The 16,192-nt window shown below is 38.3% G+C and overlaps 1 protein-coding gene across 1 annotated transcript; it reads right to left on the reverse strand.

Moving 5' to 3' along the window:
* Positions 1-15,499: 15,499 nt before the first annotated feature.
* LOC116114311 (indole-3-acetic acid-induced protein ARG7-like) lies at positions 15,500-15,985 on the reverse strand. The gene has a single exon (XM_031400462.1). The coding sequence runs from the start codon at positions 15,944-15,946 to the stop codon at positions 15,572-15,574; it is 375 nt and encodes a 124-aa protein (XP_031256322.1). The 5' UTR covers positions 15,947-15,985; the 3' UTR covers positions 15,500-15,571.
* Between the last annotated feature and the right edge of the window lie 207 nt (positions 15,986-16,192).

Consider the following 16,192-nt stretch of genomic DNA (forward strand, 5'->3'; position numbering starts at 1 on the left):
GGATTGTTGATACAGATGAATGGTGTGTATAATATGAGCAGCATCGACAACTGAGGGATGTCTTGAATAAGTTAAAGAGCGATTCAGTGCAGTGAGATGGTGCACAAGTTCAGAATGTAGTCAAGACTTAGTGACATAATCGGCAGATTAGGTCTTTCCAGATTTCAGTCAGAGTGCTTACGTTGAAGTTTGAAGTTGGCTGCCTCAACAGACAATGAGTATCTTTACTGAAACAAAATTTCTCAGCCTGGCCTGGCAAATTTAAGGCTTTTGGTGGATGACCCATTTTGTTGTCGTCCAGGTAAACAGATTTAGCGTGTATCCTATCAATCAGCAGCCCTGGTGTTATCTGATTACATTAGCTTTTCCACTGCCTTAAGTTTTTGGTTCATTGGTTCTGTTCGGGCCTTGGGAGTGTGATGAAGTTTTCTTGAATTTTTTTGTTTCTAGTTCACTAGGGCCAAGCTTTCCCTTGCAAATTAGAGCAATTCCGAAACCTCTTATGAGTGGTAATGCAGCCCACTGACTATAAGAAACTATCCAGAGTTTTTTTTTTTTTTTTTTTTTTTAGAGATAAAAAATTGTTTCTGCATCACAATGGGTCAAAGGAAACCCTTTAGGCAGTGCACTGAGTTTCTGACTTCAATTTTAGGGCAATCCAATGGTTGGGAAGGAGGGTAATGTTGGGTGGCATTTTATTAAAAGGTCAAATCAAGTTCAAATTTAATTAAAAGGTTATGTAGTTTGAAAGTGTTAAGTAAATAGTCTTATTATTGATTAAGGTTAATTAAACATGATTAGTGGTTAAATAGGATTAATGAAGTATTGTGTAATCTTTTAAAAATTACAATATATCCCCAAAGAGTCGAAATTCTTGCAAACAAACCCAAACACCTTCTTCTTCTTCCTCTCGCCATTAATGCATTCCTCCCTTGGTTGTTATTTCTTCTAAGCTTTGTCTACATCTTCTTCTTCTTTTGCATCTTCTTCTTCCTGTACATCTTCTTCTTCCTCCTTCCTGTACATCTTCTTCTTTCCGTCATTAACACTATCGTTTTCCTCCGCCTTTAACATCTTCTCCACCACAGATCCTCCTCCTCTTGACAATTTGTTCAAGTATGTGCATCTCCCCTTTCCATTTTATATTTTGATTTACAAAGATTTAATGATGGATTGGGTTTGGGTTTGGGTTATGATTTTTATTTAGCTGTTTAGGTTGTTGGGTTATGTTTGATGTAATGCAAGTTAAAAGGAGTGAAATTTGTTGAATATTTTCTTGCATTGTGGGTAGTTGGGGGTAGTAGCACCGATTGTAGGTGGAGATGACTGAAAATGTGTTCTAGATATGATGGATCGCTTAAGCGATCTGGTATATCTGGTATAATGCAGCAGATCATAGATCGCTTAAGCGATCAGGAATATGGCAGAAGATCACTTAAGCGATCTGCTATAAATCTAGTGTATGGCAGCAGATCGCTTAAGCGACTAGGTAAATGGCAAAAGATCACTTAAGTGATTAGGATTATTTATATCAGATCATTAAGCGATCCAGTAAGCGATGTACTAGATCGCTTAAGCAATACACCAGATCGCTCTAGTGACTCTGTAGATGTTTTTTAAAATCTTTCAACCCTTAATATATCAGTTAATAATTTTTTTTTTTCTTGCAGTATAGGTATTTGGCTATTATTAGNTTTTGTTTCTAGTTCACTAGGGCCAAGCTTTCCCTTGCAAATTAGAGCAATTCCGAAACCTCTTATGAGTGGTAATGCAGCCCACTGACTATAAGAAACTATCCAGAGTTTTTTTTTTTTTTTTTTTTTTTAGAGATAAAAAATTGTTTCTGCATCACAATGGGTCAAAGGTAACCCTTTAGGCAGTGCACTGAGTTTCTGACTTCAATTTTAGGGCAATCCAATGGTTGGGAAGGAGGGTAATGTTGGGTGGCATTTTATTAAAAGGTCAAATCAAGTTCAAATTTAATTAAAAGGCCAAATCAAGTTCAAATTTAATTAAAAGGTTACGTAGTTTGAAAGTGTTATGTAAATAGTCTTATTATTGATTAAGGTTAATTAAACATGATTAGTGGTTAAGTAGGATTAATGAAGTATTGTGTAATCTTTTAAAAATTACAATATATCCCGAAAGAGCCGAAATTCTTACAAAAAACCCAAACACCTTCTTCTTCTTCCTCCCGTCATTAATGCAATCCTCCCTTGGTTGTTATTTCTTCTAAGCTTTGTCTACATCTTCTTTTTCCTGTACATCTTCTTCTTCCTCCTTCCTATACATCTTCTTCTTCCCGTCATTAACACTATCATTTTCCTCCGCCATTAACATCTTCTCCGCCACAGATCCTCCTCCTCTTGACAATTTGTTCAAGTATGTGTATCTTCCCTTTCCATTTTATATTTTGATTTACAAAGGTTTAATGATGGATTGGATTTGGGTTATGGTTTTTATTTAGTTGTTTAGGTTGTTGGGTTGTGTTTGATGTAATGCAAGTTAAAAGAAGTGAAATTTATTGAATATTTTCTTGCATTGTGGGTAGTTGGGGGTGGTAGCACCAATTGTAGGTGGAGATGATTGAAAATATGTTCTGGATATGATGGATCGCTTAAGCGATCTAGTATATCTGGTATAATGCAGCAGATCGTAGATCGCTTAAGCGATCAGGAATATGGTAGAAGATCGCTTAAGCGATCTGCTATAAATCTAGTGTATGGCAGCAGATCGATTAAGCGACTAGGTAAATGGCAAAAGATCGCTTAAGCGATCAGGATTATTTATATCAAATCGCTTAAGCGATCCATTGTATCGCTTAAGCGATCCAGTAAGCGATGTACTAGATCGCTTAAGCAATACACCAGATCGCTCTAGCGACTCTGTAGATGCTTTTTAAAATCTTTCAACCCTTAATATATCAATTAATAATATTTTTTTTTTTCTTACAGTATAGGTATTTGGCTATTATTAGACATGGGACAAGTTGTTTTGGGTGTTAAATATTTTGGTGAGTGGGTGGAGGAAGAAAGTTGTTGGAAGTGAATTGGGAAAAGCAAAGAAGTTATATACCAATTGCTGTGAGCACAGATGTTAGTTTTGATGAATTGATTGATGAAATAATTAGAAAAGGTGATTTGAGTTGCTCACGTAGTGATATAGTTGTGAAGTATGTTTTAAGTAGAGTTCTTGAACATTATAAGGTACCTCCTGCTATATTAAAGTCGGATGAAGGTGTAAAGTTATATATGATTGATGTGGGCAATAATGGTTCAAGGCCGATTTTAAGGGTTTCTTTTGTAGATAAACTGTTGAAAGTTGGTTCAAAAGAAGGGGATAACGAGGAAGTTGGCAGAGAGAATGCTGGTTTTAATTTGCACTACGAGGGCATTGATTTCTTAGTTGAAAAATCAAGAGTAGGCGATGATTTGGGTAGTGAGGAGGACACTGTATAAGAGGTTGGTCATCTGCAGCAGAATGAAAATGTTGAGGAGGAAGCCATCGTACTCCCGCATATGTAGAGATTCCTTTAAATACAGATTATGCAGAAATTGTAGTTTGTGAGGAAGAGAACACTATGGTCCTTTATGCAGGTTTAGAGGGGACAATTGCAGGTAGTAGTGAATCAACTCATGTTTTTACAGATGGATCGGAGTTGCGCATAGGGTATTTATTTGACAACAAAGAGGAAGTGGTAAGGAAGCTAAAACTTGTTGCCATGAGAGGTAATTTTGAGTTCATCACCAAAAAGTCTAATTCATCGGTTGTGACAGTTGCATGTCGTGACCAAAAGTGCAAGTGGCGGGTTTATTTTAAAAGGTTGGCGGAGTTCAAAACATTTATTGTTAACACATATACCCCTGAGCACACTTATGGTTTAGGACATATTTCAGGTGAGAATCGACAAGCCTCCGCTGATGTTGTTGGACAATTTGTCAAAAGTTGGTTCGTTGAAGGGAAAGGTTCATCTCCTAAAGACATTCAGAGACTTGTGCGCACAGAGTTAGGATGTGCTGTTAGTTACTGGAAATGCTGGAAAGAGAGACAACAAGCACAAGATTTTGTGAGGGGCACGCCGGAGCACGAGTACGCAGTATTAGAAGCGTACCATTATATACTTGAGTTGACAAACCAATGTAGCAAGACGACTTTGAAGTGGGACAATAATATGAGGTTTAAATATTTTTTGTTGCTTACGGTTCTACTATAAGGGGTTTTGTAAACATGAGAAAGGTGTTGGCTGTTCATGGTTGTTTTTTTACGGGAAAGTATGGAGGTACATTGTTGGTGGCCACTGCACAAAACAACGAGAATCACATATATCCCGTTGCACGGTGTGTGGTTGACTCTGAGAACGACAAGTCATGGACTTGGTTTTTTCAGTAATTACGTACGATAGTACCTGATTGTGACGAGTTGTGCATAATATCCGATAGGCACAACTCTTTAAAGAAAGGGATTGTCACTATTTACCCTCAAGCACATCACAAATTCTGTATGAGGCACCTTGGTGAGAACATAAAACAAAAGTTTAAGTGTGCTGGCCTCCTTCAGATATACTACATGACAGCAAAAGCTTATCGAGTTGATGAGTTCGAGGAGCACTTCCGGCAAATCTGAATCAAGATGATAGAATTGCTAAGTATCTTGAGCATGATGTTGGTTTCGAGCGATGGAGTAGAGCTTACTTTCCTAGAAGAAGGTTTGATGTCATGACCACGAACATAGCCGAGTCCATAAATTCAAAGTTGTTAATAGAAAGAGAGTTTCCAATAGTTTCCCTTTTTGATGCAATCTAGATGACATTGTCACAGTGGTTCCATGAGTGTCGTACAAGGTCAAATAATTTTACCACAACCCTTGTTCCGTCAGCTGAAAAATTATTGCAAGAACGTATGGAGCTGTCAAATGCACTGTTTGTCTATCGTATTAATGCTCAAGAGTTCACCATGCACGGCTATGTTCCGGATGCCCTAGTTAACCTTGTTAGTAAAACTTACAGCTGTAAAGTGCTTGACATTCAACATTTACCTTGTCCTCATGCACTAGCAGCACTGAAACACCAACGGAAGCCGGATTTTGCTTCAAGAATTTACATGGAACTTTGATCCCCTCTCTATATGGCAAATCACTATATGTTGACTTATTCAGAAACGATATATCTAGTTCCTCCAGAAGAGCAGTGGGTGATGCCGCCAGAGTTAGTTCACATTATCATCCATCCTCCATTCAAGAAGACAGAAAAAGGGAGAAAAAGAGTTAAGCGTATTCCATCAGCTTGTGAGGTTCCCCGGAGGATGAATAAATGCTCAATTTGCAAGCAACCTAGCCACAAGAGAAGCAGTTGCCAGAATCAATCACATGCAGATCTAGAAAATTAGGTTCGAATTGACCAGTAGTAAGAAAGCAAGCAATCTGCAGATAAGATCGGATCGCTTAAGTGACATAAGATCGCTTAAGCGATCAGCTATTATCTACAGCCTTGAATAGCAGATCGTTTAAGCGATCTGATGTTCATATCCGTAGATAACAACTGATCGCTTAAGTGATCCTTGGTAGCTTAAGCAATCTACGCTTATCTGCATATCTGAACATCAGATTGCTTAAGCGACCTGAGATCGCTTAAACGATCTGCTACTCAGATCAGATCTAAACACCAGATCGCTTAAGCGATCCTTGATCAGATCAGATCTAGTGACAACTAGATCGCTTAAGCGACGTAAGGTCGCTTAAGCGATCTTTTCTTATATGCAGATCTGACTAACAAATCGCTTAGGCGACCTCAGAACCCTTAGCGATCTAATGAAGTTATTATGTTTCTCTTTTGTGGTGCATTAAACTGATTTTATGTCCCTGTATTTCTAGCTAAGTCATCAAAAAGAATGATGAAATCGAGAGAGTTGCCAAGGCCAACCGTTCAAGAGTTATTGTTTTCAATTTTTTATGTTTTAAATTTAATTGTTACCTTGAATAAATCATCCTTTACAATGTATTAAATTAAATTAATTATTTTTCATTTTCATCCATTTTACAAAACGTTTAAGTAAGTAAAATTTTGTATATTATCTCTGTACGGCACTGATTGCTGCCCAAAGAAGTAAGACAAACAAAATAAATATTATCAACATAATTGTCGTATAAAGATAATCGATCAATCAGTCAATTTACTGAATTAGTCATGAGTGTGTCAAGTTAGTAGAAACGTACCTCATTTCTCACTCAAACGTGCACAATATCAAAAGACCGGCGAGAAAAGAAGCAAATGGCCTTCGTTGCTTAAACGATCATGAATCGCTTAAGCGACCAATGCCAAAAGTTAAGAATCGCTCAAGCAATCTTGATTTTGCCTTACACTTGATCGCTTAAGCGATCCTATGTTGCTTAGGAACGCTTAAATGACCAAGGGTAAAAGAGAAGAATCACTTAAGCGAGACCTTAAATCGGTTAAGCGATCCTTCACTAGGGTAATTATATACAGCCTTGGATGTGATTGTTTAAGCGATCACATATCGCTTCAACGACTAAGGGTAAAAAAGAAGCATCGCTTAAGTTATCTTGATCCTTACTTGTACGTGATCGCTTAAGCAACTAAGGCTCAACATACATGATCACTTAAGAGAGAGAAAATATCGCTTAAGCGATCCACTATAGCCGAATGACCTTTATTCTGCCTTTGACAAGATTGCGTAAGCGATTTATTATCGTTTAAGCAACCAAAGCTAAATAGACAGCATCGCTTAAGTGACCAAGGATAAATAGGCAATATCACTTAAGTGAAACAATATATCACTTAAGAAAAACAATATATCACTTAGGTGGTTAAGGGTAATTTACTTTGGTATTTCAAAACATTAAAATTTGTATTATATAGAATCATTCTATACTTTAATATTTCTTTTTCATGTTTATTTACCATGTTTATGTCCAGACTTAAAAGAATTAATTTAATTAAAATATAATTTTGACACAAGACAGATCATGGTCCACTGAACTAATCGTACAGTCAAAATTGAAGCTTATTTCAATCTAATTGTTCTCAAATACATCATCCATATTTATGAAATTAGATACCTTGCTACTAGCGTGTCACGCTAGTGCGCTATGACATTTATCCATATATCATACGATTGTAACATTAATATGTGTTAATAGAATTATATTACAAATAATCCTTCTTAATTGGCCTTAATAAGTGTTACTAACCGATATCGCTTAACATTAACATTAACAATCATGTGATGTTGTGAATGTCCGAAATTCACACTAACGTCACTTAATATGGGGTTAATAACATACTCCAAAAAAAAAAAAAAAAAAAAAAAGGAATCTCTTTAGCGATCAAGTGTTTATAAGCTTTCATCGCTTAAGCGATCTTGTGAAAGTCAATAAAAGTAATCAGAATACACTGGATCGCTTAAGTTATTTCATTTCTCGCTTAAGCGATCCTGTGTATTTAGCCTTAGTCGCTTAAGCGATCACGCACAAGCAACAATTAAGACCACTTAAGCGATGTTTCATATTTACCCTTGGTCACTTAAGCGATGTTTCATATTTACCCTTGGTCACTTAAGCGATCACTGATCACTTAAGCGATACTTGACTTTTACCTCCCATCGCTTAAGCGATCACGTACAAGGCAAAATCAATATCTGCCCAGATGCACGATCGCTTAAGCGATTTATGGACTCGTTTAAGCGATACTTCGCTTTTACCCTTGATCGCTTAAGCGACTTGTAATCGCTTAAGCGATCATGTCCATGGCAAAAACAAGTTCTGCCCAGATGCATGATCGCTTAAGCGATAAATGTATCGTTTAAGCAATTCCCTGCTTTTTCCCTTGGTCACTTAAACGATTTGGTATCGCTTAAGCGATCATGTCCATGGCAGAATCAAGATTTGCCCAGATGATTGATCGCTTAAGCGATTACTCTCTTTTGCCCTTGGTCGCTTAAGCGATTTGGTATTGCTTAAACGATCTGGTATCGCTTAAACGATCATGTCCATGGCAGAACCAAATTCTTCCCAGATGCACGATCACTTAAGCCTCACTTTTGCCCTTCGTCGCTTTAGCGATTTGGTATCGCTTAAGTGATCATGTCCATGGCAAAACCAAGTTCTGTCCAGATGCACGATCGCTTATGCGATTAACGAATCGCTTAAACGATTCCTCGCTTTTGCACTTGGTCGCTTAAGCGAGTTGGTATCGCTTAAGCAATCATGTTCATGGCAAAATCAAGATCTGCCCAGATGAACAATTGCTTAAGCAATTTATAGTCTCTTTTAAGCGATTCCTCTCTTTTGCCCTTAGTCGCTTAAGCGATTTTAGTCGCTTAAACGATTTTGCTATCGCTCAAGCGATCAAGTTTGAGGCATAATCAAGATCTTCCCAGATGCACAATCGCTTAAGCGATTTATTGTCTTGCTTAAGCAATTCTTTACTTTTACCCTTGGTGGCTTAAGCGATCATATGTAAGGCATAATAAAGATTTGCCCAAATGCACGATCGCTTAAGCGATTTATTGTCTCGCTTAAGCAATCCTGTATGGAAAACCTTTTGTCGCTTAAGCGATAATTTAGTCACTTTTGGATCGCTTAAGTGATCATGGACAATATATATTTTTTGCATCTTTTCTCTTGAATTTTAACAAACTAAAATCACCAACAAATATTAATTCCATATTTTCTCCTGAATTTGACAACCTAATTGCATCAACACATCAATTCTATGTAACAAGAATACTAAATAAACTCAAACTCAAAAGAGGGAAAGAAACACTCAATTGCTTTTGTACAAATGTGAAATGTATCAATTACATTAAATTACAATATTATATACAACAAATGAATGTCTTATATTTACCCAAAACAAAAGCAGAGCCGCCAGCCTCTATCCCCCCTCTTCATCATTCTCTTTAGCCACTTCCCCATCCTCCAAAATTATCCAACACATCTTCAGCATCAGTAGCAACATCAACAGCCTCTTCGTCTTCTTCTACAGCACCCCTTCCAACATTATCCAGCATTGGCCTTGGCCACAAAGCATACTAACACCACAACCCAAGTATCAACAGCCTCATGCCTAACAAGAACAGTCGATCCAATTGTATAAGACAACCCAATAAGATAGTATCATATAAACTAGTCCAACTTCCATACCTTTTGATAACAGCATCAACAATGACTTGGATTGGGTTTTGGTCACTCAAAAGGGATCCATATGCCCAACGAAGCACTCAATAGCCCAACGCTCCCGATAGTTGCTCATTGTTTCATCGTTCAACCCGTCCATCGTGATGTTGGTCATGTCGAACTCAATAAATTTTAATGCATATGCCCCGCAATCAGCACTACATTAGGAGGAAGACATTAGCATTAGAATCAGCTTATAGAACAATTGTATTCTGTAAGTTTTATATAAAATTTACCTTGACTCATTTGTCGGGACGGGAAGGAGCTTGAGTGGCCACTTTCCCGTCAGTACTTCATCATCGAAGTACCAAAACATCCCACTGTCGTGCAACAGCCGCGAGAACAATATGCACAGTGGCTCTAACTCGGTCTCCAACTGCCTCTGTCGACAAATACTTGGGTTACAGTCAAGGATTTGTAGCAAGCCCTCCTCCAGAAGTGCGACGACAGTTATCCAATGTATATCCTTGATGTTGATGATGTAGTATACTCTTTTATAGGGGTGTTCGGTTTCAGGTACCCTACATTTTTGGAAGGAACCAGAACCAACGATTCCTTGAATTTTGGAACCAGAACCGAAACCGACGATTCTGGTTCCTAGACACCCAAAACCAAAACCTGTAACAACGGTTCCGGTTCTGGTTTGGGTACCCTGTAAAATTCATTACCCTATTCCCCCCCCAAGTCCATATAAAAACTTTTTCTTGAGCATTATATCGAACACATTACGTCTGCATATTACTGAAACTGAGAAATTCAATGTTAAGAGTTTAAATATATTTAAGAAATGCCAACAATGCAATGCCTGAACATAATCTTCGTTGCCACAAAATTAACTTAAAAAGTTGTAATTACAAAATTAAAATAGCACAAGCGGCAAGATCAACAATGGCAGACAAAACAATTCCCTACAATTTCAAGAACAAAAAATCAACAGAACCACACTCCAAGATAATGTTAAAACCACATTTTTGTTTCCAAAAACAAACCAACTTCAACTTCAAACACTGACAACCCTCACTTCCCATTTCAGCATCAACATCTCCAAAGGAAGAAACTTTCTACTCATTAGCCATAAAGAACAAAAACCCACTAAGAAAATACAAAAACAAAACAAAAAAAGAATTAAAAAAAAAAAAACTGACCTGAGTATGTGAGTAAAAGAGGTGAAAATTGAATTGAAGTAAAGTTTGAGAATAGTGTGGAAGTGGGTAAGTGCGGGGTTAGGGTTTTGAGTTAAAAGGGAAAATTTTTGAAGGTGAGTTGAGTTGGGAGTTGAGTTTGAGAGGAGTCTTTTGCTTGTGCGTGAATGTTGTTTGTGCATGAGAAATAGCGACATAGACGTGAGTGAATAAAGAGAAAGAGCAACATAGACGAAGAGAACTGTGAAGGGAAGAAAGAAACAATGAAATTTTTTGCCCTAATCTGAAGTTTTTATATGTGGCAAGTAAATCACAAGAAACCCCCCACTCCTTAATAATATTTCATTTCAGTTCTGGTTCTCGGTTCTCGGTTCCAGTTCTTGACTGTAGGAACCGAAACCGGACAATGTCGGTTCTAGATTTTTGGAACCATAACCCACCGGTTGACGATCAATTCTGGGTAGGAACTAGAACCAAACCCTAGGTACCCAACGGTTCCGGTTCTAGTTCCGAATGGTTCTTTTGAACACCCCTACTCTTTTAACTTTGCCCAACTATGGCCATGTTTGGGCCTTTCCCCCCGTACATACTGCATCATCCTGTCATCAAACTGAAAATCATCAAGGACACCGTCGAAGTCATCTGTGGCCAATCTTTTTCGCTTACCTCCTCTTACTACGCCTCTACCAATGGTCTTTTTCATTAAAGTGTCATATGTCATTACTAGCATTTGGTCAAAGGCCACATCGATGATGGCACAATTAGGATACAATATATCACTATTACTACTCTATCGTTGCCTTATGAGTGCCAATACCTCATTGATGTGCTGCATCAAATAAAAACAACATGATAAGTATACAATACTTCATGGAAAACATAAGCAAAAATAAGGAAAAATAAGGGAAAATAACTCACCGAGTCGTCAAGCCACCTGTCCATCGTCAACATCTTTTCAAACCACTCCCGAGGATAATCCACAGTCTTGCACTTCACATGGGCATCAGTTCCAGATTCATTGTAATAGGCATGGAAGAGTTTTTTTCTTTTCCTCCTCTATTGGCCCATACAAATTGACCTTTAACTCCTCCGTTTTTGCTTGCCCACTTCCTCCCCTTTCCTCCATTTGCACATCCCCACTTCCTTCGCATCCCGCCTCACCCTCCTCTAGTATCACTTCCCCACTTCGTCCACCAACCTGCTTAACCTCCTCTATTTTTGCTTCTCCACTTTCTTGGACTTCCTCAATTTTTTTTTTCATTTTCCTCTTCTTTCCATACGTTACTACGGTGTAAGGAGATTTGACATACTTACTCTTTCGGCTCTCTCTTTTTAGCTCAGGTTGCTCTTCAACTACTTTCAATACTCCACCAACTTCCTCCTCCACCCTACCAACTTTCTCTACCACCTTATCAACTTTCTCCTCCACCCTTGTCAAACCTCTCATAAACAACTGTTCTAAAACTCTCAAACAGACTATTTATGAGGTCAACAACCTCATTCTCCAGACCTCGATGCCTTGTCTAAGCAGTACTTGTTGTACCAGTTTGCCAATTAGGTGGAGGCATCCAAACCACTTCATCCTTCTCCTCCTCCTTCTCCTCTTCCTCCTCCTCTCTCCCGTTGACTGGAGCTTTATCATCCTCGGCGTCAACAACATTCTCAAGCAGTGGCCCTGCAACTGCCCTCACATGCGTGACCCCTTCTTGATCCCGCATTAGCCGTTTTATCCCTTCATCTGCTACATTGTCCAATGCATCGAACGATGTAACATACTCCTCTCCTGCTTCACCTCTACTAGGGGTGAGGAAGGGACGGACCACTCACTGCAATAAGAAAAAAAATAATCAAATTTAAGCACATTTAAAAGCAACTGCATATTCAAAAGATTGATCCTTTAATCTTACCTGAGCTGCTTGAATTTCTATGTCTATTTTGTCGTAATCCCAATGGGTACACTTTTCAATGTGTCACCGCAACATCCTAGGAAATTGTGGTCGCTCATCAGAATTCTTCATCCTCCCCCTACCTTAGCCAGGATAAGGACGGCCTCATACATCCAAGCCTACATTGTAAAGAAACAATCAATATCATCATTAAAACACATATAATACAAAACTATAACAAAAACCTATTAATATTTACCTACATGGCCCATGGGAAGCCAAATAAATTGCACATGCTCGGTCTATTCTTCTCAATAGATTGGCGATACTTTAACACCATGTCTTTTCCTTGTAGGGAGTCCATGGTTAGCTGAAATGATACTCGTCCCTACGAATAAGCATTAAAGAAGTCCATGTTGCTTGCAAACTTCACCCAATCCATATTAACAGCTTTTGTTGAGTCTGAAGTCATTAGCATCGAATGAATGAACCATACCAAGCACATCTTGAACCTCTCTGAAGAGTTAAACCCAACTTCTCCTAGCCTTTCCTCTAAATCGTGTCCCATAATAAACGCCCTCTCCCCAAAACCTTTTTAGCCAAGTTATCGGCTGCCCTACTCTTTTTTTTTTTTTTTTGCTTTTTACTGAGTGTAGAAACATATAATGCACTCCTTGCCCCCAGAAAGCCTTTTTCCAATTTTCTCCAATGTTCACAAAATGACCAAAGCAACTCTCTTTAAATCGGTTCATACCCTTCTTCTGTTCCTTTAAAATCTCCATTATTCTCATAAAAACTTGCCAACTTGACCTAACTGCCACCCTTACAAGGAAGTACAGTACCTTATCACTTACAATCTCCAACCCATAGTCTTTATAATTTATGCTTCGCAAAATTTGCACAAACGATATTAAAAAAAAAAAAAGCAAGAGACCAAAACAACCAATAGGCTGACAATTTGGGGGATATGGCCTTCAAGGGCATCGGGGAGTGGGTGATTTTGGCCTCGACAGGACTGGGGAAGCCAATGCAAGCCCTATAGAGCCTGATGTGGTAGGTTCCATGAGGTTGGAGGGCTAAGGATGGCAGGAGGTGGTAGAATAGGGGGTCCCAACCCTCCAACCTCCCACAAACAACCTCCCTACAGCCTCCCTTGCCTTTCCCGATCCTCTGGAACCCAAACAAAGCCACTCCCCCCATGCCCGCCAACTACTCGACAAAATGCCACAACCATCATAATAATAAAACCAACTACATATCCCCCAAATTCGCACAAATCAATCAAATTTCTCATCAAATTCAAAACAAAAAGTAAAAAAGGTACCATTTCTTCACCGCCGTCCTCTTCCTTGCCTGAATTCTGGCCGGCGACCTCCTCTTTAGAACCATTTCCCGATTCTTCTCTCTTTTCTTGTGCTGTCATTGTCTCCCTTACCTCTAGACCACCTTGACTCGTCGGATGATCTACTGGAGCATCTTCTTCGAAAGCCTTTGAACTACTGGCACCGTCGAAGTCTAGGGTTCAGGGTGGGGTTGGGTTTTTCTCCTCTTTGTGAATGTCAGCCATGGTTTTGTGTAAGGAAACTTTAGGATCGAATATTTGTCGGAACTAAGGCACTGTCTTCGCCGGAAATTGTAGAGAAACGAAATGTGTTCGTCAGTCGTTTTTTGGGTATATGGCTCGATTAAGCGATTTTGAAGTGTGGGGGCTCGTTTTCAAATTTTAAAATTTAAACAAACTTCCGTTAATTATGATTTTACCCACATATGTTTAAATCTTTTCAGTTTAACTCATTTTACATGTTTAATGAATCCTAAGTGTGTCACGCCAGCTTTTCTAAAGTAAAAAAAAAAATCAAAAATATTTTCAGGGTCATTTTTTTAAATGTAAATTTGGGAGGTTTAGCCAGTTAAATTTTCTCTAATGTTAGCCCTCTAACATTGCCATTCCAATGTAACTGTTGTGCATTTATTTGGCTATTGGGCAACATGAATTAACTAGGATTTTAGCCCATTTGATTGATTAGTTTGGTTGGTTCAGCTTTCCTGACGAGGGACATTAATTTCCAACGCGGTAATGGGCCAGTATTTTGTTCTCATCCAGACACATCACACATTCATGCACAATATAGGAACATTGAGAAGTTGCCTTGAACTCCAGAAAGCGATAGTTTTCTTATTGCTTCCTAAAAAATAAGAGGACCACACGACTTTGGCTATTCATTTTGGTCCTCAGCGGGTGCCCGGGTGGGGGTTTTTTCCAACCAAAACAGACTCCATTTTTAGATATCCGAATAACACACATTATCGAAGTTTTGATTTCTGTATGTCTCTAGTTATTTTGCTATAGTAATAATTAATAAAACAGAAATATGACAATGAATTGAACCCAAAGGAAAATCACTTTCTTAGCTCCAATTATTGCCAGGTTACAGAAAGGATGTCAGAAGAACTTAAGTTTTTTGAACTTTTTCGCTGTCCTCGCCCCAATTTATATGGCCAGAAGACTTTCATATAAGCCACTAAAATTCTGGCAGAGCCGCAGAGGTAGAACTTCAGTTAATGGTTTGAATTATTTGGTCAAAATTTCTGGTTAAGCTCCCTTTCCCAGTCTTGTCTTAAAAAATTAATTGCCATTTCCTTTCTCTCATAAAGCTGAAGAAGAAACACCTATCGTCTTTTTCAAGGTTTTTTCTTTACCCTGGAAAAAGGATACCCAAAACTATATATATAGCTTATAAGAACCTGAAATACCGTGAATTCATCAGACCGTTCTCAGCCTGGTCAACTAGAAGTGTATCCATAGAAATTCAAAGACATTCATCTCTTCAGATGGAGTGCTGAGAATAGTATGGCAGGAAACTACTGTGTCAAAAATACGGAAATACCCGGTTCCTTAATTTATATATATGTTCTTACAAACTAGTAAATCACTGTCGGCAATTTGCTATGAGTTGTCTAATTTGTTCCTTCTGGCAGGTTCTTTTTAGATACATGGTGAACCGGTTCCACTTCCAAATCCAGTCGAAAACTTTTTCCCTTTTTTTTTTTTTTTCAATCAAAATGCTGTCAGGCTTCAGCGGGTGGGTCTAGTTTTTGCAGTTGTCCACCCTTCAGTGTTAAGTTGTGATCTGACATAGAGCCAGCTTGCAAACAAGATGAATTTAAGAAGCAAAATAAGCAATTTTTTATGAATTGAATTACATTAATAATTACCATCATCAACTAGAACGAATATGTTACAAAATTCTACACATTATACAACATATTATAGCCACTTGATTAAACCGCGTGTATGCATCAATTAAATTCTCAAAAAGGCTTGCAAATATAGATGAATTGGTTAATTAATTAAAGACACAAAAACATGCTTCGATCCTGACTGGCACAACGAACAACATCAAGGAAAGTATTTTCTTCACAAGGAATGCAGAGTTTTGCGTCAGTGGTGAAATCATATTCATCCCGAGCTTGATCCAGCAATGCCATGAAAAGTGGGTGCTTGAGCAAAGTGATTTTGATCACATAACGCTTGCAATTCTCTCCAACATAAACTACTAAATGACCCTTCGGCACATCTCTGGGAATGGCGTCTCCCTCGCGATGCATGGAAGGCCACAAACTCCACTGACAACAATACTCACAACCTCCAGCGGCACAAGGAATGACTCGACTCCCCATTTTCCTCCACTTGTTTAGGTACGCCTTAAGGAACTTCTTTTTCATTATCTTAATGTGTAACTAAATTCCTGGAGACGCAGAAAGATAAAGGGGATTCTAAACCCTAAAGTAAAGAAGAAAATGAATGGTGTAGTACCAAAAGTGTAAAAAGAGAAGTTTATATAGGCGCTGGAAGGGAAAGAAGACACAATTTTGGAGCATTAAATGTTTGATATGACATGTATAGCTAAGAGAAAATGAGCCCAGTAGTGATATTTCTAAACTTGAAATATACGATAGTTGCTTTTAGGG

Source organism: Pistacia vera, unplaced genomic scaffold (genome assembly GCF_008641045.1).
Source record: "Pistacia vera cultivar Batoury unplaced genomic scaffold, PisVer_v2 Contig1218, whole genome shotgun sequence".
NCBI lineage: Eukaryota > Viridiplantae > Streptophyta > Magnoliopsida > Sapindales > Anacardiaceae > Pistacia > Pistacia vera.